The following is a 27,413-nucleotide window of genomic DNA, read 5'->3' as shown; positions in this document are numbered from 1 at the left end:
GTGGATTTGTATTTAATATTGCTATATCACATTTAACAGTGGTTTGTCAGAAGAAAGCTACTTATTAAAATGGGGGAAACGCATTTAAATAAATATGCTAAATAAATCTTAACTGATTCATAGTTTGGTGCTTTAAATTTGTAGTGGTTTTCTTTACCAAAGGTTATGTCAAGGACTGTGTCACCCAGAGGTCATCCAAAGGTCATCCAGAGACTATTTAATGTATTAATTTAAATTGGTTTAGTGTGCTTTTCTGCCCTCTGTAGGCTAGACAGAGTCAAAGCAGGGGGCTGGGAGGACATATAAGGTAATTTAGCCATGAAAGTGGCTTCTGCCTGCACGTTTTCAAGGACAAATTGAAAATGGTGGCGAAGGCAGACATGCTTGCGTTCTCTGGAGCTCTTACACGACACGTGGAGACAATTTACAAAAACTCAGTCCGGGCTCAGAGACGAGCACAAATTGTAAACAGAAAGACAGGAAACACTCTCCAGTGAGCCTGGAAATAATATACACTTTTATTCGCCTTATAAATCTGTGCGACTATATAACCTGAGCAGGCCTAATGTAGATGTCAGATGTCAAAACAAGCAACTGAAGTATAAATAATACTCGTCAGGCCTGTATGTATCGGCTGTTTTCTCAGTGTTTGTAAAGGGAAATGCAGAAAGATGACTTATGCAATTCCAAGAGTTGCACAAACACATCCTCATACACTGCACGTCTCATCATGTTTGTTTGCATATTTTCCAAATGGCAGATTCATCGTCTCATCTGATCATTTTATGTAACTGAATATCAGTTGAGAGAATCAGTTTACCTCCTAAAACACGCCATTACACTCACGGTCATGTGTTTCCATCTTATCTTAAAATTACTCTGAAACGCTGCACAGTGACTCAGTAAGTTATCAGCCAGCATAAGATACATGATATTTCTCCTCTGGTCCAGAGGCGCTCTCTTGTGTCTTCCTGAGTTATTACAAGTGCTGTTTCAACCAGTTGTAAGCAATTCTACTTTCCCACGCCCTTCCAGCACATGCGTGATGGTGACAGTAAACATTATGTAGTTATTAGGAGCTGCACAGATTTCTAACAGGTCTGCTCTGTCTTAATTATCTTTATCTGCATTCTTGCCCCAAATTAATATAACCATCCTTTCTCTGTCATTTACTTATTGATACTTGACGTGAATGGTTTAATGTATTGAATGGTAAAAATGTATTGCTTTTTGTGTTGTTACACCTTTAACATAAGTCACGCAGTTAGGCCCATAAAAGTGCTTTAACCATTAAGGCCTCTGTCAGTGCGCCCCAGGGTGGCTGTGGCTACAATGTAGCTGCCATCACCAGTGTGTGAATGGGTGGATGACTGGTTGTGTAAAGCGCTTTGAGGTCCTTAGGGACTAGTAAAGCACTATACAAATACAGGCCATTTACCATTTTTATCACATCACCCAGGTTCAGATTGAGCAGGTTTTTTTTTGTTTTTTTTTTTTTGTCCTTTCAAATTAACCAGATTAAAGACCTGCATTTGATTCCAAGTGTTGATCTTGGATTTAGTAGCTGTTCACTGGAACTAAACAAGCGAACAGCTACTAAAAATGTAAATAAGGTACACCATCATTAAGCTGAAACACCCAAATGAACCAATCGGGGAGAGAACACTAACTTTAATCTGGTACATGTGTAAAAAGTGTGACAGCACCGGGCTGCTCAGCACCACTAATACACCACAAAAGACAGTTTAAGTGCATGATTGGATTCAAAAACACTCATGAGGTAGGAATATTATTGTCAAGGGAGTTTACAACAAGGTAAATGAACAGATAAGAGATAAACTTGGTCCAGAACAGTAGGAAGAGAAAAGGCTTGTGATCTAAGGCATACCATGCCATCTGTCAAACATGGTGGAGGCAGTGTTATGACATGGGCGCCTAGTGGAACCAGGTCATAGTGTTTATTAATGATGTGACTGCTGATAGAAGTAAAAGGATCAACTGTAAAGTATGCAGGGCTCTACGCTCTGCTCAGATTCAGCCAAACGCTGCAAAACTGATCAGATGTTCTTCAGTGGCCCAGTGAGTCGCCTGTTCTCAGGTCAATAGCTTTTCAGCTATTCAAAACAAAACTGAAAGCAGTAAAGGCCTGACGCAACATCTTAACCATGAAGACCGCATCTGGTGATGTCCATGGGGTTTGTGGTCCAAATACTTACGGACATAAGCTGCATGTTTTAAGGATGCGCAACTTTATTACCTGATTGTACTGTTGGTTGCATCTCTGTGTCTGCAAACAAAATGAATTTAACCAAAAGTGGATGCTTGTTTGTTGTGTCCCATTAAAGAGGTAAAAACTCTTTTAAGATGGATTTCTTTTTGTTCTCTGGCACAAAAATGTTGTTGAATATAACAACTGTTGTAAAAACCACTGATCCTGAATTTCAGCCACTGCATCACTATCACAGGATAAAGATCAAAATACAAGCCTTGTCATTAAACTGATGCAAAGAGGAAAAAAGGATAACTAATAAAATTGGAAAGAAATCATTAGTTAAGAAACGTGACTGGATTATTCTGCCAATCAGAGATACCAAGAGATTCCTAAAATTTAACATAAAGCATAATTTGTGGCCACCTTTAAAATGGAAAAGAAATGCAATTTAGAAAGAATTTTTTTCCATTTACTATGAAAATATTGGAATTTACTGAAGCTCCTTTGCTTCTGATGTTCTTTTAATTGTAAATAAAACAGAGCCAAAAACATTTACTTCCCCCTGAAAAGTCAGGATCCTCCCCGGTTCAAGCAGATCATTTCCAGCTGGCAGCAGCTCCAGAGTTCCTCCTGTTCAGGTATGATAATTTACTGACAGAAAGCTGCTGGAATGCCCAGGCTGGTGTGAAGAGAGAGGCTGTTTGGCTCTGCATCCCTGTGCCTCTGTGCACTGTGTGTTTGGATAGCCGCTCTTCCACACTGTATATCTCTCCTTTACATTGTTTCCGTCTTCCAGCCTTCCTCTGTCAGGACGTCACCCTTTTCGCCTCTTCCTTCCTTGCCTTCCACTGTTTTCTGCTACTGCTTCTTTGTTTTTCATCTGTATTCCAGCCATGCCCCTGACTCTCTTTCACTCCACGTCAACCCTCTGACATGCTGACCCCAGCAGGGAGCTGACTGGGTCAGGCTTATGTAACACAGTCATGTGGAAGCCCACTTGGAATGAAGCACCTGTAGCCTATGTGTGAGTACAAACTGTAAGATGTGCAGCTATTAAATACTCATCTTATATAAGTCAAGTCAGCATTAGTGTAGTTTGAACATCCTTAATGACCTGTGGAATAAACCTCATATATTGGACACTTTTTAAGATGTGTGCCTACTTTTTCTGCACACTGAATGCAATCTTTAAACAAGGATATCCGAAAAACTTCAGGTAAAAGCCTGAAATCTTCACTTGCCTTTCTTGCCATCAAAATGAACCAGATCTGTAATTTCAATTACAGTTGAAATTACAGTCTTACTCAGCACCTCAAAAATCTTGCGTGTCTTATGCATGAGTTCAGAAAGGAAGATCTGCAATCACTCATTTGCCTGCCTTCCTGGGTTTTAGGCTGCTTTGCTGTTCTCTTCATCACTACTGCTTTTCAATACAGTCAATCTCAATACTGTCATCATTACTCTAGTCCAATTATCTTCTTGCCCGCCTTCTTAGAGCCAATCAGTATCCACTTTGCGTTGTTTAAATCTACGCTCTCTGTCGTTCTCCCTTTCAGACTCATTCGTGTAACCCACCTCCTCCCCATCTCCACCTAGCAGACAATTCAGTGAGAGCTTCATCCAAGCCTCAGTCTTAATCTTCACCAGCACCTAGACTCCTGTTCTATATCCAATCACCACTGGGATTCTGTTCTGCCATGATGGGTCATCGGAGTCTAACTGCCAAATACATCAATTTCTCTATCAATAAATCATGTTCTTCCAGATGATTTCTCCTTATTTAAAAGAAATTGTATTCTTAGAATCTGTGTAGGAAATATCACACAAGGTCAATAATTTATTGGGACAAAATTTTATTTTTTGGTGATTTAAGAACACATCAGAGCAGCTTCAAATGTACCTCTAGGAGTGCTTCAATATTTCCTGTAATGAAGATGTTTTCTGGACAGTTTCACATTCTTGAGGGAAGATGGGGATGGGCAGAAGGAAGATTTCATATAAGTGTTTATAAGTTACAATGTTTAACCTGATTTTGTCTGGTGGAGGGGGTGGAAAGTGCTGCCACAAACACAAACACTGGTTTATCTGCATTGAAACTCAACAGAAAGACATTTTTTTTTTATGTTTAAAGAGACAAAATACACACCAAACATTCAAATTAAAAGAAAAATCTTACATTTTTTTCTTAATTTAAAAAAAAAAAAGCTTTATATACTGAATATCTTTTAATAGAAACCCTTAAATATAATTAGTCCTGTTACCCCAAACCAAATCTGAGTCTTTACCACAGACTCGTGTTATCTCTTTAAGTCCAGGGAGGTTTCATGAGGTAGACAGATGTGCTCTTTGGGGGGGAGGAACAGTCTTGCTTTGGCTCAGTTTGTCCTTTTTTCCCCAGGTTTGGTTGTGTGGTGTCTCCACTGGTCACAAATCAGTTCGTTTTATCACTTTTCAGGCTCAGCAGGGCCGCTTGGCTGCTTGCAGAGGAGCTCCGAACATTTCCTGAGAGGCATAGGTGATATACAGGAAGCCGTCACCATCTCTGTAGCGGGTATACACCTCCCCCATGTTGGAAGACATGCAAGACATGCTCTTCTCCGCCACCAGGAGAAACAGAGCCTGGGTGGAGTCCAGAGCGATTTTATTCCTGGAGGGGAGACAGTTGGAGAGGCAGACTGAGATTTTTAGGACAAAGAAAGACAGAATGTGAGGGAGGCAGAGGCATGGCGAAGAATGACAAATCTGACAACTTGCAGGAGAAGAAAAGGGCTTTAAAAATCAGAACAAAAGAACCTGCTGTGAGTCACAGATGACGTACCTGAGCAGGCAGAGGAACTGACCCAAGGTGAGCTCATAGGGAACCAGGAACTTTGTTTTGTCCAACAGGGGAAGGGTCCTTTCACGGATGTAACGTTCGACAATCACCTAAAAGCAAAAACACGTCTGCTTTAACAGGAAGTTCAACAACACGCATCTATTATGTCTTTAAAACATCTTAGTCTGAATCAACTTACAGGCAGCTTGTTGGGGAATTTAGACCGAATGCTGCACACTTCATTTTTTCTTGTTGCTAGAGAAAAAAAATAATAATAATTTGAAGACCATATTTTACACACATGCTTTAAAAACAGCATCCACTCAGTGAAAGGTCAACCAAATTGTCCTACTGAGGCATTTCCTCTGCTTGAAGGGCACCGTTTCCACAGATTTCTCAAAAGGAGCCATTTGTGCTTGGTTTTGTTGAGTGTTTCGCAGAGGCCGATGGTGATGGAGGCTGTCTCGCCCGGGCTAACGACAGAGTCCCCTCGGGTGGAAGTAAGCAAACCCCGACGAGCTGAGGTGACCACTCGTGTTTTATAGGGTGCGTGGGCTGGGAGGAGTCGAAATGTGACACCAGCAAACAAGGACACGCTCCTCGTCCCGGGGAGAAGTGTGTATGGATGCAGAGGTGTGTGTGTGTGTGTGTGTGTGTGTCCTCTTCAGAACAGATTCACACATACTGGCTATCTCTCTGAGTGTTCTCACGTCGGCTTGTGATTTCGGTTCTGCTGTCACGTACACAGAGGAGGACACTATGTGAAGAACACAGCGTAACGAAGGAGGCCCGCCTCCAAGAGAAGCAGAGGTTCCTAAACAAAGCTGCACAACCCAAACTGTCACACTCAAAAACTAGATGAGCCATACTTCTATCCTTTCACTTAGTGTCTGACGTAGGACACCATGGTCATCTTTAGAACATTTAACCCATGTTAAGCTAAACTTTTACCCTTGACTAACAATGGCCAGCACCAGTGATGACAGTGACTTGATCCTGTGTGCTTCTAATTACAGGAAGCACTGTGTAACTCATGTCTGCAGCATCTGCAAGCTCCAAATGTTATCTTATTACCTTTTTAAGTGCTGTGTGTGTTTCACACATATGGACACAGAGACATTCATTTAGATCCTCAGGCAGAAATCTGTAGTTGTTTCCACATCACATCTAAAGTCAAAGGGCGATTGTGCTTTGGCTGTCGAGCTTCATCAGTTGTTGACTGACCGGCCTGATGAAGTCTGATTTGCCTCATCAGCGTCTTCTTTTAAATCACTGCCAAAGACTTGTTTATATCATGTATATGATATCTGTTGGTATCTGTTTTTGTGTAGATTTTTGGCATACTCTGCTGATTCTTTTAACATTTAGATAGTTTTTGTCTTCATTTTAAGTTATTACAGCAGGTCACACTGTATCTTCTTCGTATTGTCATTTTTGAATGCTGTGTGGCCCATTTTAACTGATTTGTAAATTGTTTTTATAATTTTCTCTTAGTTTGTTCTTTTATTCTTTGTTTGCCAGAAGCACTTTGCAATTCTGCTTTACACATAAACTTTAATATTATTATTAGTGTTATTATTATCATTATATTAACTGGGGCTGTATTATTTTGATTTATTCAGTCTCTTTACACTTCTCTTTCTTTTGGAAGCTCTAAAATCTGCATGAAAGCTGCTTCCCTCCTGAATTTACTGGAGTTGTCAGTTTGTTATGGAGCTAAAACTAGTATTTTGCAACAAGAGTTCAGCAAGTATCATCACAGTGACAGCTATTTATGTTGGTTCCACAAAGACTGTAATTTAACTATATTTAGTTTTACAAAAATGTGAGTTCAGATTTTGTGGAAACCATTGTGAATAAACTGTCAGCTGAGTTATGAACAATGCATTTCTCTTTAAGGAGCTCATGCAGCAATGGACAGCTGCTCTACTCTGGATAAAGATTGCCCTCTGCTGGATGGAAGGTAGCCCAAAGGTCCCCTGCACTGCAGAGGAGACGCTCACCTATGCCTATCATGACATTTTCCCCAGTGGCTTCATTCTTAGTGGAGTGATAAAAACTCTTGTCAGTTTGTCCCCCCAAACTGACGACTTTATGCTTTTTAAAATTTTTATGAAGTACATTTAAAAGAATATAAATCCAACTAACAGAGTCAGAATTTAAAAAAATAAATAAATAAATGTAATGCTGAGAAACAGTCAAAATTCTCATTTCGAGAGATGATTTCTGACTTTACTCTCATTTATTATATCACTAGGCTATTCTCAATATTTTTAGAATAAAGTGAGAAAAGAAAATCATAATTCTGAGATTAAAGTTGAAATGTTGAGTTTAAATCTGGATTCTGAGAAGTCAGACTTCAGAGGAAAGTCAGATTTTAGAGAAAAAGTCAGAAATGAAAGAAAAAAATCCGATTGATGAGAATAAAGTCATAATTCTGACTGTTTCCTGTGAATTCTGATTTAATCTCAGATTTCTTTCAGATTTAAAAAAAAATTGATTCATGACACAACATTATTTTTTCTGAGGCTTTAACCTTCTTCTGTAGTAAGACAATTGAAACTTGTGGGTGGATCCAGTGTTGCTCCGTTCTGGCATCCTCTCCTCCCATGCCTGCCAACTCCAAGCTGCCCACATGTCACATACAGTAAACACAGCAGACTGGCCAGGGTAGCTCACTCTGAGAGCAAATAGTGCTCAGAGGTCACTGAATGTCACTCAGCACAAGGTAATTTAGGATTATGCTATTTGTCATCACAAAATAAATGAAGATTTTAAAAGATCCAAACTGTTTAGTTGCAAGAAAACCACAAAAGTGACAAACAAGTCAGTTCAGTTGTATCTGTTTAACACAAATTTGCAACAACAGTCACCTCAAGGAACTTCATATTGTAAAATAAAGACCCTAGAGTATAAAACAGGCAAGCAAACAAACAATAGGGAAAGACCCTTTTTGCAGAGTGCATACTTTTACTAGTAGATATCACGACGGTGTCAACGATGCTGAAACTAAAGCACTTTTGTGTTAGCTGTGCATTTTTTTCCCAAGAAAAGAAGAGGATAAAAACTTTGTTGTGATTTTTTCCCCATATAAGGTCAAACTTTGCCCCCAGAGAGGGGGCCTGATTCACCTTGACTGGTAACCATTGGTAACCCTCATTCACCACACGTAGGAACTTTATTTTTGTGAAGCTGCTTCAGCACAATTCCTGTGCTCAGTCTCTTCCTTATGTTAGCAGAAGGTCGTAAACTATAATGATTTATTACTATACATATAAGAAAGTATGAGCAGCTTTTAAAACTTGAAGCTATTTGACTATTAGCGTATCACATGTGACAACTAGGATATGTTCCACTCTCATCCCCGCCTTCCACCCACCCCAAATCCTGAATTAGACGGATAAGAATCCAGGGAGAAAGAAACTGGATGGATGGCAAACACAGCTGCTTTCATTTATTTACCCTGCAATTATTCTAAAGCATAATGTTTAGTGGAAATAGGTAGGTAAATGTCAGCAACACTCCAAATGACAGGAGGCGTAATCAGACAGAGCAAATGCAGGCTTCTGTGTGGGTGAGCAGCATCTCTCATGTGTGCTGTTTAGCTATAGAGTTACATGCGATAGAAGGGATAAATGCTTAAAGACTTCGCTTGGAATACAAAGATCGTCCTTTGATATGTGCATTCAATAAGACTATAGAGTATAGATTTCACTAATGCAGGCATTGGATTATAGTATTCAACTCTATGCAATGTATCAGTGAAGAAAATAGCCACATTAACATTATACACATTATATCTCAAAGAAAAGCACTCCTCAAAGTAATCAGATTACTGCTGCAATATCTTCTTATTAAATTAGTCACACATTCCCTCAATATCTAATATTGTTTGAAGTCTGCAAATGGTTACTGGACTTCCTGACCAACCGCCCCCAACACGTCCGGCTGGATAACCACTGCTCATCTACCATCACAATGAACACCGGTGTACCACAAGGCTGTGTGATGAGCCCTTTCCTCTACTCCCTCTTCACCCACGACTGCAGACCTGCTGATGGTTCCAACACCATCATTAAGTTTGCAGATGACACCGCGGTGATTGGCCTCATCAGTGACAACGATGAGGCCGCCTACAGGGAGGAGGTGGATCGTCTGGCTGAGTGGTGCGACACAAACAACCTGCTGCTTAACACCGAGAAGACCAAGGAGCTCATCGTGGACTACAGGAGGAATGCTGACCCACATCCACCCATCCACATTAAGGGGACGGCTGTGGAGCGTGTGAGCAGCTTCAAGTTCCTGGGAGTCCACATCTCCGAGGATCTCACCTGGACGACCAACTGCTCCAAGCTGGTCAAGAAGGCTCACCAGCGCCTCTTCTTCTTGAGGACTCTGAGGAAGAACCACCTGTCCTCAGACATCCTGGTGAACTTCTATCGCTGCACCATCGAGAGCATCCAGACCAACTGTATAACAGTCTGGTACGGGAACTGCTCTGCCTCGGACCGGAAGGCGTTGCAGAGGGTCGTGAAAACTGTCCAGCGCATCGCCGGAGCACCACTTCCTGCCATAAAAGACATCTACAGGAAGCGGTGTCTGAAAAGGGCTGGGAAAATCATCAGAGACCCCAGTCACCCATCACATGGACTCTTCACCCTCCTGCCCTCTTGGAGGCGCTACAGGAGCCTCCGGACTAAGACCACCAGGTACCGGAACAGCTTCTTCCCCACAGCTGTCAGACTCCTGAACTCTGCCTCCTGACATCTGACCCACGTTAACTCATGGACTGAACATACACACACACACACACAATGGACAACTGTACCCTCAAACACACAATAATAACATGGAGTGAACCACCACTCACAACCACTAGCACTTTATATAGCCTCTGTAGAAATTATCCACACCCTCACTTACCTTAACTGCACTACTGTATAGCTCTGTGTAAATAATCATTCTGTACATACGATAATTTTTAACCCTACAACTGTTTACAACTTGCATAGTTCCCATTTCTGTATAGCTGTATATCTCAGATTCTGTAAAGTTATTTATTTCATATTCTGTATAGTTTTTCATATTTATATCCTGTCCATATCCTGTACATAGCTTGTACTCACTACAGCCTGTACATACTTATAGTTATAGAATATTCACAACATACTTCATACCGTGTACATTATAACATACCATAATAGACCCATTTCTGTAATATACTTACATATCTATATTATTGCTAATATATATTGTAATATATCTATATCACTAAGCACTTCTGGATGGATGCAAACTGCATTTCGTTGCCCTGTACCTGTGCATGTGCAATGACAATAAAGTTGAATTCTAATTCTAATTCTAATTCTAATTCTAAAGTCACATGACAAGACAGCATTTTACACAAAAGGTGTTTATCTAGTGAGCTTCTGAAGTAGAACAAAGACTCTTAGTTTTAAATGTAATGGAGTTAAAATTCTACTTTTCTTACAGAAACGTCAACGCAGGCAAATAAAGCTGTTCATACTGGGTCACGTGGCTTCTTATCGCAGCTCTACTCCCCATCTTGCAGAGATGATAAAATCTTGCATAGCTGCAGCTTTTAAGATGAAATACGTGCAAGTTTCAAGTTATAGCCGATGGAAAAAAACACTTGCAGCGCATTAAAAATTCAACTTTTCTACATAAAAAAAAAAATCAGTTTAGGGGTCAAAACATGGGCTAAAAAGTGGAGCAGAGAAACGACCCTGCTGATTATGTGCACAGTGTGCTGCTCGGAGCGTGGGTGCTGGGGTGTTTTCTACTGCTATAGTTGGATGAACACTTGAGGAAACGGTGCATCTGTCCTCTGCGATCCTGCGCGCTGAAGTTGGACACTCTGGGAATTTTCTTGCGTCCGTTCGAAAAAACTTGGTCGTCCAATCCGTGTGCAGCTCCTGCACACTGGCTCCTCCTTCCCCTCTCCCTCTGCCTGCTCCCACATGTAACGCTATCGCTGCCTCTCTGTTGCATTGTCTCATTGGGGACGCAGCGCACGGAGTCCAGCGCTGCGGACAACTCCGGCGGACCTGCGAGCTTTAAAGTGACAGGGGAAGGAAAAATGGACAATGTCGAGCGGAAATGAAAACCTGGGATAGTATGAGTCATGGCTCGTTGAGGTGTCTTCAGTCTGCCGGTGGATTCATTAATTCCAGCCCTGTGTCAGTCAGTCAGCGGGGCTGCCTGAAGCCGCGAGGCTGCACTGCACGTTAGAATGAGCCGCTATCCTTGATGTTGCGTTAAACCAAGCAGCTGCTATGTTGAAATCCCTCATTCGGACCTGTGTGGCTCTACCTGGTGCTGGACCCTAGTCCGTTCCTTCCCTTATCCCGGTGTGCGGTAACTGAGCGGTGGTCAGCGGTGCGCCCTGAGGAGGATGGCCGCCCGCCGCGGATGCGTGAACTCGCTCTGGTCGGGCACCGAGCGCGTCCGCATCGGAGAGCGCCTCAAAGCGACGCTGGCCGGAGTGATGGAGCTGGAGGTGCTCAGGTGCAAACACCTGGAGATGGTGGACGCCGCTCTGGAGGATCGACCGCCCGTTGCCGCCAACGCTGAGGATCCACGGGCGGCGGAGGAGGAGGAGGAGGGGAGAGAGACCTCGGAAAGCGGCGCAATGGATGCCGAGCATGGCTCTGCGACATCCCGCCGGCAACAGGTCAGTCAGTACGTCTGTCAGCTCACAGGTCGGATCCACAGACAGATGATTAAATATGAATGAAGGGCTGATGGTGATCTGCCAAAAAGCCAGTCCCTCTGCGACTCACTAGACAGATTTTATCGCTGCCTCGAGCGCACGGCTGTGCCGAGAGCTGAATACTCAATTGAATGTGATGGTGCCAGAGATCAAGCCAGGCATGCAGTGTGTGCGTGTGTGTGTGTGACATGGAGCAAATGTCACTGAGGTCAGGAAACCGGGACCAGCTCTGGCTCTGTGCCCTGCCTCATGGTTAGAAAGAAACATGTGGCGCTCAAATCAGGTGCAGGTATTAATACACAAGCCAGCGCTGCATTTTTTGGCTCAGGACCATAAGCTCTCCAAAGGTCACTTTGGCTCTCCGTTTGCATTTACAATTACTCTGATCACATTCTAAATACCAGCCCCTCCACTTTTTGTCTAAAAAGTGCGCTGCCTATTTTTTTTTTTTAAAGTGTGTATGTTCAGTGGAGTGTGACCAACCTGAAGAGGGTTAGGCTGTCTCTAAACACCCATTTAACCCCATTTCCCCAAACCTGCCCTGAAATGGATATGCAGGTCTTTTGTGTGGAGAATGTGGGTTGACATGTAGGCTGATACAGGAGGACAGGATGAGAACAGGTCTCATCCTGAGGCATGGGCCCCGGGGCCGTAGCTGGTCTGCTCCGTTATTGGTGATCTACATTTAAAGCTGAGGAGTCATCAAGATGTAAAATCGGCCAAAAATGAGATGATTAAGATGACTGTGGGTGCATCCATCAGTGTGTGTGTGTGTGTGTGTTTTTAACAAAACATAATAAATGTAAAATGGCAATGGGCAAGAGGGCACAGGAAGAGGATGACCAGTGTTATAAACAGAAATATAATGTTGAAAATATTAGACATGACCACTGTTTCAACTTGTTAAATTTGTCTTTTGATATTAAACAAATATTTTCTGGTTTTTGATTGTTGGTTAAAGGAGACATGCAACATGAACATCAGGCATTATATGCTAGAAAACATTGATGGATGGACATTGATTGCAATGACTGGCTTCAAGTTTAAACACCTTTTTTATGGTATTCACAGCCATCTAAAAAATAAATAAATAAAACAAACATTTTTCCAGCAACTTTAATACCAAAAATAAGCAAAAGTAATCTGAAACTTCACTGCATTGCACATGAAGTGGTGTGTTACTTTGTACAATGTGGATTATACCTGGAACATTTCCAGACTTGACAAACAGGTGATGGGTTCAGGCTGGAATTTGAGCAAATGCCAAATTTACGTTACATTTTAATGAAAATGATAAATAGTTTCAGAGCCAGGCAGCACCACAACCCACAAGTCTGAAGCATCACAGTAACCTCCACTGCACAGATGCCCAGTTTCACAAAAACAGATTCTTTACAGAAGGGATTTTGTTGTAGATACTATGTGCAGACCTGTTTTCCTCAGAACTAAAGGTTGCTGCTTTACAAACAAACTGCCCAGCAGTGCTTGCTACTTTTCACCAAATACAGTGGGGCAAAAAAGTATTTAGTCAGCCACCGATTGTGCAAGTTCCCCCACTTAAAATGATGACAGAGGTCAGTAATTTGCACCAGAGGTACACTTCAACTGTGAGAGACAGAATGTGAAAAAAAAAATCCATGAATTCACATGGTAGGATTTGTAAAGAATTTATTCATAAATTAGGGTGGAAAATAAGTATTTGGTCACCTCAAACAAGGAAAATCTCTGGCTCTCACAGACCTGTAACGTCTTCTGTAAGAAGCTTTTCTGTCCCCCACTCGTTACCTGTATGAATGGCACCTGTTTGAACTCATCATCTGTATAAAAGACACCTGTCCACAGCCTCAAACAGTCACACTCCAAACTCTGCCATGGCCAAGACCAAAGAGCTTTCCAAGGACACCAGGAAAAGTATTGTAGACCTGCACCAGACTGGGAAGAGTGAATCTACAATAGGCAAGCAGCTTGGTGTGAAAAAATCAACTGTGGGAGCAATCATCAGAAAATGGAAGACATACAAGACCACTGATAATCTCCCTCGATCTGGGGCTCCACGCAAGATCTCATCCCGTGGGGTCAAAATGATCATGAGAACGGTGAGCAAAGATCCCAGAACCACACGGGGGGACCTGGTGAATGACCTGCAGAGAGATGGGACCAAAGTAACAAAGGTCACCATCAGTAACACACTACAACGGCAGGGAATCAAATCCCGCAGTGCCAGACGTGTTCCGCTGCTGAAGCCAGTGCATGTCCAGGCCCGTCTGAAGTTTGCCAGAGAGCACATGGATGATACAGCAGAGGATTGGGAGAATGTCATGTGGTCAGATGAAACCAAAGTAGAACTTTTTGGTATAAACTCAACTCGTCGTGTTTGGAGGAAGAAGAATACTGAGTTGCATCCCAAGAACACCATACCTACTGTGAAGCATGGGGGTGGAAACATCATGCTATGGGGCTGTTTTTCTGCCAAGGGGACAGGACGACTGATCCGTGTTAAGGACAGAATGAATGGGGCCATGTATCGTGAGATTTTGAGCCAAAACCTCCTTCCATCAGTGAGAACTTTGAAGATGAAACGAGGCTGGGTCTTCCAACATGACAATGATCCAAAACACACCGCCCGGGCAACAAAGGAGTGGCTCCGTAAGAAGCATTTGAAAGTCCTGGAGTGGCCTAGCCAGTCTCCAGACCTCAACCCCATAGAAAATCTGTGGCGGGAGTTGAAAGTCCGTGTTGCTCGGCGACAGCCCCAAAACATCACTGCTCTCGAGAAGATCTGCATGGAGGAATGGGCCAAAATACCAGCTACTGTGTGTGCAAACCTGGTAAAGACCTATAGTAAACGTTTGACCTCTGTTATTGCCAACAAAGGTTATGTTACAAAGTATTGAGTTGTATTTTTGTTATTGACCAAATACTTATTTTCCACCCTAATTTATGAATAAATTCTTTACAAATCCTACCATGTGGATTCATGGATTTTTTTTTCACATTCTGTCTCTCACAGTTGAAGTGTACCTCTGGTGCAAATTACTGACCTCTGTCATCATTTTAAGTGGGGGAACTTGCACAATCGGTGGCTGACTAAATACTTTTTTGCTCCACTGTATGTTATCTCCGGATTGTTTCCATGGTCTGCTGTGATATGAAACAATGCCGTCGACAGCTACAGGAATAACACTCGTTCTGAGAAAGTAACAAATGCTTCATCATGGTGGCTTTACACAACCTGTTATTACACTGTGAATATGTGTTCCTGATACCAGTGAGCGGTATTAGTCAGCAGCCTGCAGCATATTAATACATGTTCTGTTTAAGCCAGGGTACAGCTGAGGTCACATCTGCAGAATATTGTATTTATTTATTTTTGACAGAGTGAAATGAAATTGTATCCCCACAAATAGTCTGCAGAGGAGAAGCGGAAAACACTTGAAATAAAAAGTGATGGGAGAGAGCTTTTTTGCAGTCCCATCTGAGAGAGGGCATCCGCATGGAAGCGCTTCTCATAACGTGCCGCCTTCCTCACCACCCACCCACCAACATCTCATCTGTAGTTCCTCCCGTGGTGCTGAGAAATCCTGTGGAGAGGCCGAGCAGCATTGCTCATTCTCACCTCTGAAGGGAGCTGCCGATGTAGCAGAGCAAGCAGGCTGGCACGCTGCCCTTTGCCCTGGCTGGCCTTCACACACACACACACACACACACACACACACACACACACACACACACACACACACACACACACACACACACACACACACACTTGTGTTTTCATATCCTTATGGGGACATCTAATTGACATAATGCTTTCCCAGCCATAACCATAACCACAAGCATAACCTAAATGTAACCCTGACACTAAAACCACATTTTGAGCCTCAAAAATGCCTACAAACTCGTGGGGACATGCATTTTGTCCCCATAAGGGTTCTTGGTCCCCACAAGTGTAGTAACGTTCCAATTTTTGGTCAAAACAAAGATATGTAAACATGGTACGCACACACAAAACAACATTTGCATAAAAGGGAAACAAATTTCTGTCTTGTTGCGACATGTAGCTGCAGATGGAGAGGGAACGAGGAAGGGAAAGTTGACGGTTACCTACTGCTTTGTTTACTAGAATCAACATACAGTTTTATATGTAAACCCATTATATTCATTTTCCCTGTATACACTACTCATTACTTTGGAAATCATTGGTTGTTCAGCCTTTTTTGTAAGCCAAGGATTTGGTGACTCATAGCATAATGTGCTCTACCGCAACACTAGATTTTTTTTCTTTCTTTCTTTCTTTCTTTTTTAATAAACTCTTGAAATATGATTCACATTTTTTCTCTCTAGCAGCAGAAAGAGGAGGATAGAAGCCACAACTGCGCACATCAGGGTTATGGCTGACTGTTACGGCCGTGGTGTCATCCGTGCTGAAAAATGCAGTTTAAAATGAGGGAGTATTTTAAAGAATGTCGGCTTTTGAACAAATGTTTTAAAAAAAACAGAGCAGTGGTTCTGTAGAATGGACAGAAAACACATTTAATTTGCATTAATACTATGAATAATTCAGATCTGCGCAATCTGTTGTATGGAGAGAACAAGCTTTGAGTTACTGAAACGACATCTAATCTGGAAACTAGAAGAAACATAACTTTTTGCTTTCGAAATGAGCATCAAGGCCACGATGGCGGATTCCGGCTCATTGCCGTTCAGAGTTTAAAAATAAAAATCTCCTCGCTGAACATAACACATCGAGAACAGGAGTGGGAGAAGGAGGGAATATGCTGCAGAGCTTTAATTAATTCACACGCACAGCAGAACTGCAACGATTAATTAATAGACAGGAAATTAATCAGCAGCTACTGTAATAAGGAAATCTTTTAGGACTGATTAAAGCTTGTCAAATGTGGAAATCAGCTGTCGTTTCTTGCAGAAAGCTGAATATCTTTGAGCTTCATGATTAAGCGCAAACAGCCGGTGATACTCATATAACGCTTTTCTACTCACATTAAACACACAGAGTGCTTTCTTACTACAAGCTAGAGACGAGCAGGTTGATCCAAATATCAGTAGTATCGATACCAATGATGCCGGTATCATATCGATACTAGCGCGACAGAATCGATACTTTGTTTCTATCCTCTAAATTACTTTAAGTTAATAATTTAGCCTGCCTTTATAAGTTTAAACTATAGGTATGGGTACTGATATCAGTCATACTGGACCTGTCTTTACTTGGCAGTATTGAACAGCACTGCTACAAGCCTCAGTCACATATTCACGTTTCTTTAAATCAGGGGTCTCGAACTCCAGTCCTCGAGGGCTGGTGTCCTGAAACTTTTCCATGTGTCCCTGTTGCAACACACCTGAATACAATTAGTAGGTCAATAGCAAGACCCTGTAGAACGTGACTGCATGCTGAAGTGACAATTCAGCCATTTGATTCATGTTACAGCAGCTCATGAGTGAATGAACATGGTGCAATAAAAGTACTGTTAGAAGTAAAACACTTACATTTACTTACATTTACTTGAGTAGGGTTAGAGGTTGCCACTTCAGCATGCAGTCCAGTTCTATACTCTTGCTAATGACCTACTAATTGTATTCAGGTGTGTTGCAACAGGGACACATGGAAAAGTTTCAGGACACCGGCCCTCCAGGACTGGAGTTCGAGACCCCTGCTTTAAATGATAAGCACTTTTAACCTAACGTTTACACACTCACACTCCGATGGACACATCAGGGGTTAGTCAGCGTTCAGTATCTTGCCCAGTAATGCTCATGTTGGATTGAACCACCGACCTCCTTATTAGTAGACGACCTGCTCAATCACGAGTCGATAAATCGATAACTGATGGGAATAATATTCAGATAAGGTCCTAATGAGAAGTGTTTACATTGCCGTGTGCGCGCTCATTGAAGGAAGGCTGTCTTGAAATTAGGTTTGGGAAGCATCATCTTACATGGTGAGTCATTAGCCCCCCTCACTTGTGGAGTGACAGCTTTCATCTCCCCCCTTTTTGTGCCTCGGGGTATCTCCAAGTAAAACAACAAAAGTGTGTAACATTGATAATTTTTTCAGGATGATCCTGAAAGCTGAGTGAAGATGAAGATTCACAGTGTGGGCTGTCTTTACATTTCAATACCATATTAATAATGTATGAAACAATAAATAGACCACCGTGCGAGTTCTTCACACCGATCGCTCGCGCCGTCCCACACTATTTGACCAAATTATTCTGTCTCGACAAGCCAACCGCTGCAATTCGTTCTCGCTGATGACATAATGCACCTATTAAGAAGAAGTGTATGGCTTGTGCAGTCGCTGCAGCATTATTATCCCATCGACCCATACATTTTCTATGTGCACCCCTCCCTCACATGCAGGACTATCATATTACAGAGCTCTGAGCGAACCATCACCCGTCTCTCCAATGATTTGATCATGTGCTAGTCACTGTGTAACAATATATCCCGTAGCGTGCAAGGCCTTGTGTTGCTGGCACGGATTTGTTGCAGATATTTACCCTTTCAGGAGACTTTTAAAAAACGCGTTTCACATCGTTGCACAGGCAGAATAAGTTAATGGTCTTTTAAAAATGTCGAATTTTTCAGATCATACATGTGAGAGGAAGTCGCGTCACTATTGGACTGCATGTTTGTATGTGTGTGTGTTCAGGCTGAGGATTGAGTTAAATATTTCGCCAGGCCTGTTGTGCTGTTGTGGGTCTGTGTGGGAGGAGAAGCGAACGCGAGTTAGAGAGCGAGCAGCTGTAGCTATGGTGAGTAGAGGGTGGCTGGCTCGAAGGATATTATAGCAGAAGGAGGAGGGTTATTTGTTAAGGGGCCTGTGGGGGAGGTGGGGGTCCTTCAAGATGCCCCTCTCTCTCGCCCGGCAACCGCCCACCCCCCCCTTCACCTCACCTCACTCTCCCTTCACCGCCTTCACTCACTCAGTGACTCACTCCGCTATTTCTCTGTCTCTTTTTTTGTCCCTCGCACTTAGTTTTGGTCACCCACTCAGCCACGACTCGCTGTAGCTTCACAGGGAAACAAAAAAAATAAAAAATAGTGAGGAGGGGGACAGGATCTCACTGACCTGAGAGGGAGAGATAAGCCGAAGACTGGTCAAAGTCTGAAACTCTCACACAGTTTCCTTCCTTCTCTCTTTCCTCCACAGTCCATCCCCCTTTTTACCTTCTGCCGCTCTGGCAGCTCTTTGTTACGTCATCTGTCTTCTCCCATTATCCTCTGAATCCCCCTCCTCTCCTGTCACCCCAGTGAGTCACTACCTGTATTGTTTCCTCAGTAACCACAGGATTGATCAGCAGCACCACTCACAGTGTTTCTGTTGTTTGGGCCTGATCACACTAATGCAGGGGCTTTTGGCTGCAGTCCTAAAGGGATGGGTTGGGGATTTGGAAGAGGGTGAAGGGGGGGTTACTCTTCTGCCCTCTTACTAATCTGGAAAATGGAGGCACTTTGCTAACTTGATGGGCTGATTGTTATTCTTGTTCTTGTTGTGCACAAGGCCTCATTTCTGACTGTTCCAGTAAGTGTGGTGTGACGTTGCTGGAGCATGTGGCTGGTAAATGATATTGTGAATGCACAGCCCTTTCACGCGGGTCTGGACCAAAACATGCAGAGGGTTAAGCTGTGTTTTTAAAGCAGTATCCTTATTGTCACTGGTGGAAAGTATACTTGAATGCTTAATAACATCTAGAATACTTTCTTCTTCTAACTTACTAGGTTTCCAAGGAATATATTGTAGTTTTTTTGTAACAACACTGTTTTTATCCAACCTTTTTCAGGGTTTTCTTTTTTTTCATATTCAGAAAGTTTTGACCTCTGCATGCTTTTTATTCTCCCCCACGCATCTATCAACTAGGTAAACTTGAGTATTAATCTAATTAAATTATTCTTTATGAAGCTTTATGGTAAATGAGCTGGCTCCTATATAGTGCTTTTCTACTCTACCCCTTTCCCCGAAGGTGCTCTATTGGATTGAGATCTGGTAAGTGTGGAGGACGTTTGAGTGAATTTATGGGTGATGGTGCACTGTCTCATAAAGGCATGAACATGGTCAGGTAGGCTGCGGTGTTAAAATGATGCACAAAAAGTGCCAAGAAGATATCCTCCACACCATCACACCACCACTAGAAGCCTAAACGATACAAGGCAGGGTGAATCCGTGCTCTCACTCATTGTGCGAAATTTGGACCCTACTATCCAAACAGAGCAGAGGCAGAAATCTTTTGACCAGACAGTGTTTTTCCAATCGATTGCTGTTCTATTTCGTGAATTGGTCCAACTTAGAGCCACAGTTTCCCGTTCTCGGCTGACAGCAGTAGCGCCCAGTGTGGTCTTCTGCTGCAGCTGCAGAACACACTGGATGTGTTTTGTGTTCGGAGATGCTCTTCCGCATACTTTGGTTGTGGAGTGGATATTTGAGTTACCGTTACCTTCTTGTCAGCTTGAAGCAGTCTGACCATTCTCCTCTGATCTTTTACATCATCGCAGCATTTTCTCCCAGGGAACTACTGTTCGCTGCATATTTTCTCTTTTTCAAACTCTTCTCTCTAAACCCTGGAGACGAAAGTGTTGGATAATCCCAGTAGGTCAGCAGTTTCTAAAATAATGAGACCAGCCTGTATGGAATCAAAAACCGTGCCACGTTCAGAGTTCCCTAAATCACCTTTCTTCCATTATTCTGATGCTCAGTTTGAGGTTCAACAGGTTGTATTAACCACGTCTGCATGTCTAAATGCACTGAGCTGCTGCCATGCAGTTGGCTGATTAGATATTTGTGTTAACAAGTAGCTGAATGGATGCACCTAATGCAGTTTCCATGGCTAAATACTAGCCAAATATATACCCATGAGAGCTGATCTTTAATCTCTAGTTTTCCTTCCACTGTTTCTTATTGATGGTTGGTGGTTCAATACCTGAGTCCTCCAGTTGGATGCTGGAATATGCTTGGGAAGAACTTTAACTTGCCTCCCAAAGCATCCATTTCTGTATGAATGTGTGTGTGAGTGTGAAGTGTAGCTTGTTGTGTTTTGGGAAGCCAATAACAGTAAAGCAATTTATTTAGATAGCAGTCCATCCATTTACTTCATGTTTGCTGCAGTGACAGTAAATCAATATACCCGACTTCTGGTAAAATCGTGTTGTTATTCGATCACTCTTGTCAGATTTGCACACTCCTGCTGTATGCTATGCATTTTCAGTATCTAACCTGCAACTGAAGAACAAATGCATAAAAAGTAACGTTATTTTATGCTTGCTAAGTTTTAGGCCTGCAAAGAGCAGTTTAGTAAAAAAATCTCAACAGCCAGTATGTTTAATATGAGTCATGTTTTTTTCCAGTTGTCCACTGACAAACATTTTGATGACGATCATGTGTCATTTTGATTTTTTATTGTGGTTTTAACCCTTACTTCCATTTTATCTGTGTGAATGAATCATCCATCGTCACCTACTGTTCTTCTTTTCTTTTTAGGATCCTTCTCCCTCTGACACCGCCTGTCAGAGCAGCCCAGAGGAATGCGGGGGTAATTCAGGGGACGGGACAGCTCACCTCTCATCGGGCAGAGGGAGTAGCTCACGTTGGTCCACTCTTTCCTGGGATGCCCCCTCTGACTTGCTTTCTCCTCCAACCCCGGATCTTAATGGTATGATCCCCCTGGACAGCGACTCCAGACCTAGTTCAGGTAATTACACACCTGAACACCTCTTTCGGGCGGTTTAAATGTCAGACGGCTGAGACAACGGCGCTGAGCTGTCCAATGATCCAACAGTTTCTCACCTCCTGATAGAACTACAGCTCACCTTGAGAGAATTTCCATGAAACATTAACCACGTCTCTTTTTTACTTTTGTTTGCTTGCACTCTGTGTGACTCGGCACTGACTCACTCAGTTTGTCTCTTGCTGTCAACATTTTTTAGCCTCTCCTCAAACTCTTATCTGTTCTCTGCTTCCTCTGAAAGCTTTTCTTGGCCAGGTATAGACTCTCACCCACTTTTCAATCCACTATTATTTATGCTCTGGAAAATCTATCAAACCTAAAGACATGATAATATATAGAGAGATTTTCTTTTAAAATCAAAATGATTTTTATTTGTCCATTCTTTAGTCAGTAAAAATGTAATTTCAGGATAAGTCTAAGTGTTCATGGCTCACACTGCATGTCTAACAGTGGTTTCTGCACTGTGACGCTTTTCTTTTGGAATTTTTACGAGGTTTGAGTTTCTATAGGTGATGGTAGCTTGTTTTTACTGACTCACCTATTTATCCGAATGCAGAAGGGATTGTGAATCTTGTGGAAGCACTGATGTCTCTGCTCTGACTCATAAACCGTGGCCTGAGCTTCATCTAAGTCACAGTAAGAGACAAAGAGTATTTGACTGCTAACAGTGCAGGCTGACAAAAGCAATCGAACCTTTGAATCAGCTGTTCCAGTTAAGGTGATGAGATTGGAAATGTGGACTGTAGGGGTGATTCTCTTTTTAAAGAAGGCCATAAATATCAAAGTCTGCTCATCTTAAGAAAGATTGATCGCTGGGAAGCATACTGCAATCATATACCTCCATGGGGCTTTAGCAGAAATGTTTTAGAAACGCAGGGAGCTTTAAAAGATTGCAAAAGGTGTTCTGAAGATCTGGGTGTTCATTAATCTATAACACGACTACCTAAAAATGGATACAATTCAAGGCCGCTGCTACTTTTCAAAGGCGTGGGCGTCCTGTAAACGTCACAGTAAGAGCACAACGTACAAGCCTGAACGAGGTGAAAAAGAATCCAAGAGTAACAGAAGAGCAAAAGAGAGGCAGTATGCAGAAATCACTACAGGTTAATGAGTGTTCATGGAAGTAGTGGGAATCATGAGGGAAACCACCACTATGCAAAAGCCGCTATTGTTTGCCACGGCGTTTTTTGAGGCTATGCTCTGTGGACAGATGGGGCAAAATCTGGTTGTTTGGAGGAAAAATGTTACCACACACCATGATTATAACTTCATCCTAAATGTAAAGCAGGATGGAGGAGTTTCACAGCTTTGAGACACACATTCAGTGAAGGAACATTGAATTAAAGTGATTTCTTGAGCAGTTACAGCCCAGGAAAATATCTAATAGAGTTCATTAAGAGGTGGATTTAGTTAATAAATCTACAGGTTTGTTTACTTTTCCTGTCAGTCACTGTCAGATACCTCTGTGTATTTAATAAAAGGAAGATAACTACAGTTTGTGTGTTATCGGTTTAGTCGAGTTATTTTCTCTATATGGAGTCTATCCGAGAGGTGCAATACACCCTGGACAGGTCACCAGTTCACTATGGGGTTAACTCAGAGAGACAGACATACGTGCTCACATTCACACCTAAGGCCAGTTTAAAATTGATAATTAACCTGAATGTACATCCTTGCATGGTGGAAGGAAGCTGAACCTAGAAGGAGGAGAGGAGAACATTCAAAATCCACAAAGAAATGCCTCTTTTACAAATGTCCGTGTCTTTTTTTCAAGGTTTCTATTCAGTGAGCGGCAGCTCCCTGTCAGACTCTTGCTACTCTGTGTCCAGCGACGCAGCCCATGGAGGACCGGTGGCCCCTGCCAGGCCCCTGAAGCTGTGGGAGCAGGTTCCTGCGTGTGCTGACAACACTGACCTCCTGTGGCCAGAAGTTGCAGTGCAGCTGCAGCAACCTGTACTCCAGGACAGCCAGGAGGACGCTGAACCAACAGAAGAGACGCCCGTTTCTGGTGAGTTGGTGCAAACAATAGATCCCTATCTTGTAAATCAGTCCATGTAGATATGAGGTTTCAACTGTAAGTGAAAATACCTCGAAATGTCCACTGAAGTCTAAAGTTTTTTTTTTCTCTCTGTCTCTTACAGTCCCAAATGACCTTGAAGCAACTGGTCTGACCTTTCTGTCTGAACTTTGTTCAGGACTTGGCGATTCCCTGATTTCTTTCATCCTCCCGCTCCTCAACCCTTCATCCTCCTCCTCCACCTCCTGCTCCCAAAATTCAAAACTCCAGCTTGACTCCCGCTACTGCACAGACCTGATGTCCCGTCGGACCAAAGAGGTTTACTCATACCCAAGCCCACTGCATGCTGTTGCCCTCCAAAGCCCCCTCTTCACCACCCAGAATCAAGAACAGTCAGCCTCTGTGAGCCCTGAGGGACCCCAGCATGATGAACCCACAGAGTCAAATGCTGACACAGCTCTGCCTCTCCAGCCTCAGCAACCTCCCACTCCACCCTCCTTCACCCAGTTGGAGCAGTACATCTCTCGTCTGGCTCGCCAGTACCACAGTCGGGCAAAGTCCACCTCTGATCTCACCTCACCTGCCACCCCTGGGCCAGTAACACACAGAGGCCTTTGCACCCCTGGCAAAACTCACGGATCCACCCAGTCTCTTTCTGCCTTCGAGAGCCGCAGCACACCCTCCACCCAGCCAGGCGTCAACATCACACCCTCTAAGTCACTGCTAGGGAACTCAGCCAGAGTCAGCCTTAGCACCACCGGAAAAAAGGGCACCAGGAATTCAATCAACCTGGGAAATCTTCCTTCAGCCACCGGAGAAGACTTAAACATAAATCTGCATCTAAACCTCAACTTGAACCTGACTCCCGGTTTAAATTCTGGTCATGGGCTAGTGGACAATCCCAGAAACGGAGCTCTGAGGAGAGACTTTGCGGCCAATTCCACCGCTTCTGCCTCATCACATTCTTCTGCTACACCCACCCCAGCAATGAGACCTCGTCCTCGCATTTCAACTTGTCCAAGCAGCCTGAGCCACCGCAGCTCCCTTGAGGTCCCACTGGGGTCTGGAGCCAGCTCTGGGTTTGGCTCATCAGCTTTCTGTCGCTCATTAGACTGGAGCAGTGGTGCTCCACCTGAGGCTGGACAGCCAGTGTTTGGCACAAATGCAGGATCAGCTCCCGGATCTCAGCGCAGCAGCTTGATCCAGGAGTCCAACTCCAGTCCAAAGTTAAGTGAAGACTCGCCCATGGTGGAGGAGATCTCCCGCCTCTCTGGCCTGTCTCGAGCTGTTGTAGTTGGACTCATGGAACAAGGCGTGGAGCTAGATATTGACTGCTTCCCAACAGATACTGCAGGTGAGATGAGAAGCCACACTAAAACTCACCTGACAGCTCAAACAGATCAGTCACATGACTATACTAGACTGACAGACTTGAATCCCCAGAGACCAATACAGCTGTCTCTCAGTGTCACTCATTCTCCACAGTCTCAGTCCAGCCTCACCCCTCCTCTCTCACACTCCAGCAGCCCCATACACCCCTACCAATCCATGCACATTCCCTCCTCCCACTACTCCTCACACTCCCACTACCAACAGACACCTGACCTTCCTTCCTCCACAGCCTCCTCACCTGCCTCCCGTCCTACCCCAAGAGGTCGCTCACCTCCACGCCCTCTCCAACCATCCCCCCTGGGTGCGACTCCCCTCTCTGTTTTCAGACGAGATGCACCATTCCAGTGCTCCATGCCCCGCACCAATACCAGGACCTCTCCTTTTGAGCATGGCGGGATCCAACCAAGAGGAGGATCACTTCGGCAGAGCAGTGGAGGAGGCGAGGGCAACAGCAGGCAGAAGAGGGCGGAGGGTGATGGGCTCTACAGAGGAAAACATGCCTCCCATAAGCTGATCAGGGCAGCAACAGTTAGCAGTTATGCAAAGAGAGAGGACTACAGCTCAGTTTGGCGTGAGGAGGAGGAGAAGTTGCGAGCAGCCGCTCACACATCCAACAAGTCCTCCAGCAAACTCTGGAAGGGCTTTGACGGACGCCTCTGGAGCAAAGAGTCTGAAAGTGAAAGAGAGGAGATAGACAGGGCAGAGTATGGCTATGGCTGGAGAACGAACAGCGTGGGAAGCTGGAGAAGAGAGCACAGAAGGGTTAAAGCTTCTAGCAGCGGTGACAAAAGGCCTAAAGTAGACAACTCTCCTGTCTTCTCAAAGAAGAGAGGTAAAGATGATGGGGAGAGACGCAGCTCAAGCCTCAAGCTTTCCAGGCGGGCTCTGTTCAGGAGTGAATCCCAGGGCTTGCTGGTACCTCGGAACCACAGCGAAGAGCCCACAAAGCGGCCACACTGGGTCTCCTCCTTGGACGTGGGGCATGGTGGCATGGGAATCAGAAAAGACGAAGGGGTCAGACTACTGAGAGCGAAGGAGGAGGACAAACGGCTGTCTTCCACCGCCAGCCTCTTTAACCTCTCTCGTTCTCAGAGCCTAGAAGGCAGCTGCCATTCACTCTCTCCTCTCTCCTCCCCTTCATTTTCTCCTTCTCCACCTCCACGGCTGCCCCTTCAGCGCTCCCGATCACTGAGGGATTTGGGAAGGAAAGTGTTTGGTTCAATGAGGTCGCTTAGTCTCAAACAGAAATCATCCAGGAAGTGACTGCTGTACAAAAAAGTGAACTTCATCGTTTGCGTTGTACATTCAAAAATACCAGTGACGATTAGTAATATTTGATGTTTAAAATAAAGTGCCAATATTTGGATTTTTATGACTGATCTGATACACTGGCTATGAGATATCCACTGGTCCTTTCACTCATCTCCAGTGTGTTGAAGTTCCTCTCAGGCACATCAGGTCTGTGAAGTTTTAGTCTTGGGTCACTTCATTCATTCTAGTAATGTTTCTTTTGTAAAACTAGGCATATACGTTTTTAGAACCTTCTCAAAAAGTATAAAATAAATGCGAACCTTCCCCAAACACGATATTTAGTATATATGGAGCACTTTAAAGCTCAGAAGTTTTTGTATTAGAAAACCATGTAATGTAAATTGTGCACACCGCAGCAGCAAGAAAGAGGTGTAAGATGCAACATGGCCCACAGAGAATTGTAATACTGCTTGTCCATTGATGTGGTACCGGTCTGCAGCTAGTTCTGCTTTGGTACCTTTTGAGTAGCAGTCTACAGGTTTATGCATTTGAAGTAACTTCCACAGGAAAGAGACCATGACTGACCTAACTTATGTGAATTTCTCTGATAGCCACTAAATAATTTCAACTTTGACTCCAACAACTTTATGCTACTGTGCACTGCTAGCTATTGGTACCAGGAATACTCTATGTGTGGCAGTCCTTCTAAATTAGGCACCACATCAGTGGAAAGGAGGCATCATTGAAGGGAACATGAGTGACCTGTTATTTAGGGGTGAATGATTCTTTTTAGGCTCTGTAAAGGGCTGCAACCCTTATAAACCCTAATTTTTATCAGTGCGAATGCCATCCTGAAGAGGAACACTTCTGGGATCCTATTGTGACAGGAGAGTAGCCATTTGAAAATACTGTAGTAATAACAACTGTAAGAAGCTTCAGTGCATAATCATGCGTATGAATGTGTACGTGCACAATCCCCTTCTGCATGCTGCTCTGTGACTTGTTCAGTGATTATAGCTATTGTGAGAGTGTGATATTCCTCTTTGATCATGGGCAGTATTGCCACTGAAGTACAATCACATTGGCCAGATTATGACCAAAATTAAGCAAATACTCTTTAACTTGATATTTTGCTCAGGATTTTGAAATGAACATTGAATTAAAGTATTGATGAGTTATCCAAGATACATATGTGTCCTCTTATGGCTTATGACTAATAAAGGAAACTTATAACTGAACGTGTGCTCTTC

General features: G+C 43.4%; 2 protein-coding genes across 3 annotated transcripts; one reads left to right on the top strand and one right to left on the bottom strand.

Annotated features, from left to right (window-relative positions):
- Window positions 1–4,059: 4,059 nt before the first annotated feature.
- On the bottom strand, window positions 4,060–5,527 carry map1lc3cl (microtubule-associated protein 1 light chain 3 gamma, like). Its single transcript, XM_086258468.1, has 4 exons — window positions 5,380–5,527; window positions 5,227–5,282; window positions 5,031–5,137; window positions 4,060–4,859 (listed from the first exon to the last, which is right to left on the bottom strand). The coding sequence occupies exons 1-4, from the start codon at window positions 5,435–5,437 to the stop codon at window positions 4,670–4,672; spliced, it is 411 nt and encodes a 136-aa protein (XP_086114594.1). The 5' UTR covers window positions 5,438–5,527; the 3' UTR covers window positions 4,060–4,669.
- A 5,502-nt stretch (window positions 5,528–11,029) lies between these two features.
- LOC147338142 (uncharacterized) lies at window positions 11,030–27,382 on the top strand. Of its 2 annotated transcripts, none has more exons than XM_086258443.1 (4): window positions 11,030–11,721; window positions 21,257–21,428; window positions 23,278–23,511; window positions 23,645–27,382. In XM_086258443.1, the coding sequence occupies exons 1-4, from the start codon at window positions 11,443–11,445 to the stop codon at window positions 26,173–26,175; spliced, it is 3,216 nt and encodes a 1,071-aa protein (XP_086114569.1). In that variant the 5' UTR covers window positions 11,030–11,442; the 3' UTR covers window positions 26,176–27,382. The 2 variants fall into 2 exon arrangements, with proteins under 2 accessions (XP_086114569.1, XP_086114559.1); XM_086258433.1 differs by having other exon boundaries at window positions 21,257–21,467.
- Window positions 27,383–27,413: the final 31 nt, after the last annotated feature.

Source organism: Aulonocara sp. 'chitande type north' Nkhata Bay, linkage group LG2 (genome assembly GCF_057382095.1).
Source record: "Aulonocara sp. 'chitande type north' Nkhata Bay isolate Kocher_YH1m ecotype deep benthic linkage group LG2, A_spYH_male_GT1.1, whole genome shotgun sequence".
NCBI lineage: Eukaryota > Metazoa > Chordata > Actinopteri > Cichliformes > Cichlidae > Aulonocara > Aulonocara sp. 'chitande type north' Nkhata Bay.
This window is presented reverse-complemented; position numbering and strand designations above follow the sequence as displayed.

Excerpts from the sequence above, each read along its gene's own strand:
- LOC147338142 (XM_086258433.1), top strand. The coding sequence starts at position 11,443 with ATGGCCGCCCGCCGCGGATGCGTGAACTCGCTCTGGTCGGGCACCGAG. Across the intron at positions 11,722-21,256 it reads CGACATCCCGCCGGCAACAG|GATCCTTCTCCCTCTGACAC; the intron begins GTCAGTCAGTAC and ends TTTTCTTTTTAG. Across the intron at positions 23,512-23,644 it reads AGAAGAGACGCCCGTTTCTG|TCCCAAATGACCTTGAAGCA; the intron begins GTGAGTTGGTGC and ends TGTCTCTTACAG.
- map1lc3cl (XM_086258468.1), bottom strand. The coding sequence starts at position 5,437 with ATGGCTCCTTTTGAGAAATCTGTGGAAACGGTGCCCTTCAAGCAGAGG. Across the intron at positions 5,283-5,379 it reads CAAGCAGAGGAAATGCCTCA|CAACAAGAAAAAATGAAGTG; the intron begins GTAGGACAATTT and ends TTTTTTCTCTAG. Across the intron at positions 4,860-5,030 it reads CAGTTCCTCTGCCTGCTCAG|GAATAAAATCGCTCTGGACT; the intron begins GTACGTCATCTG and ends TCTCCCCTCCAG.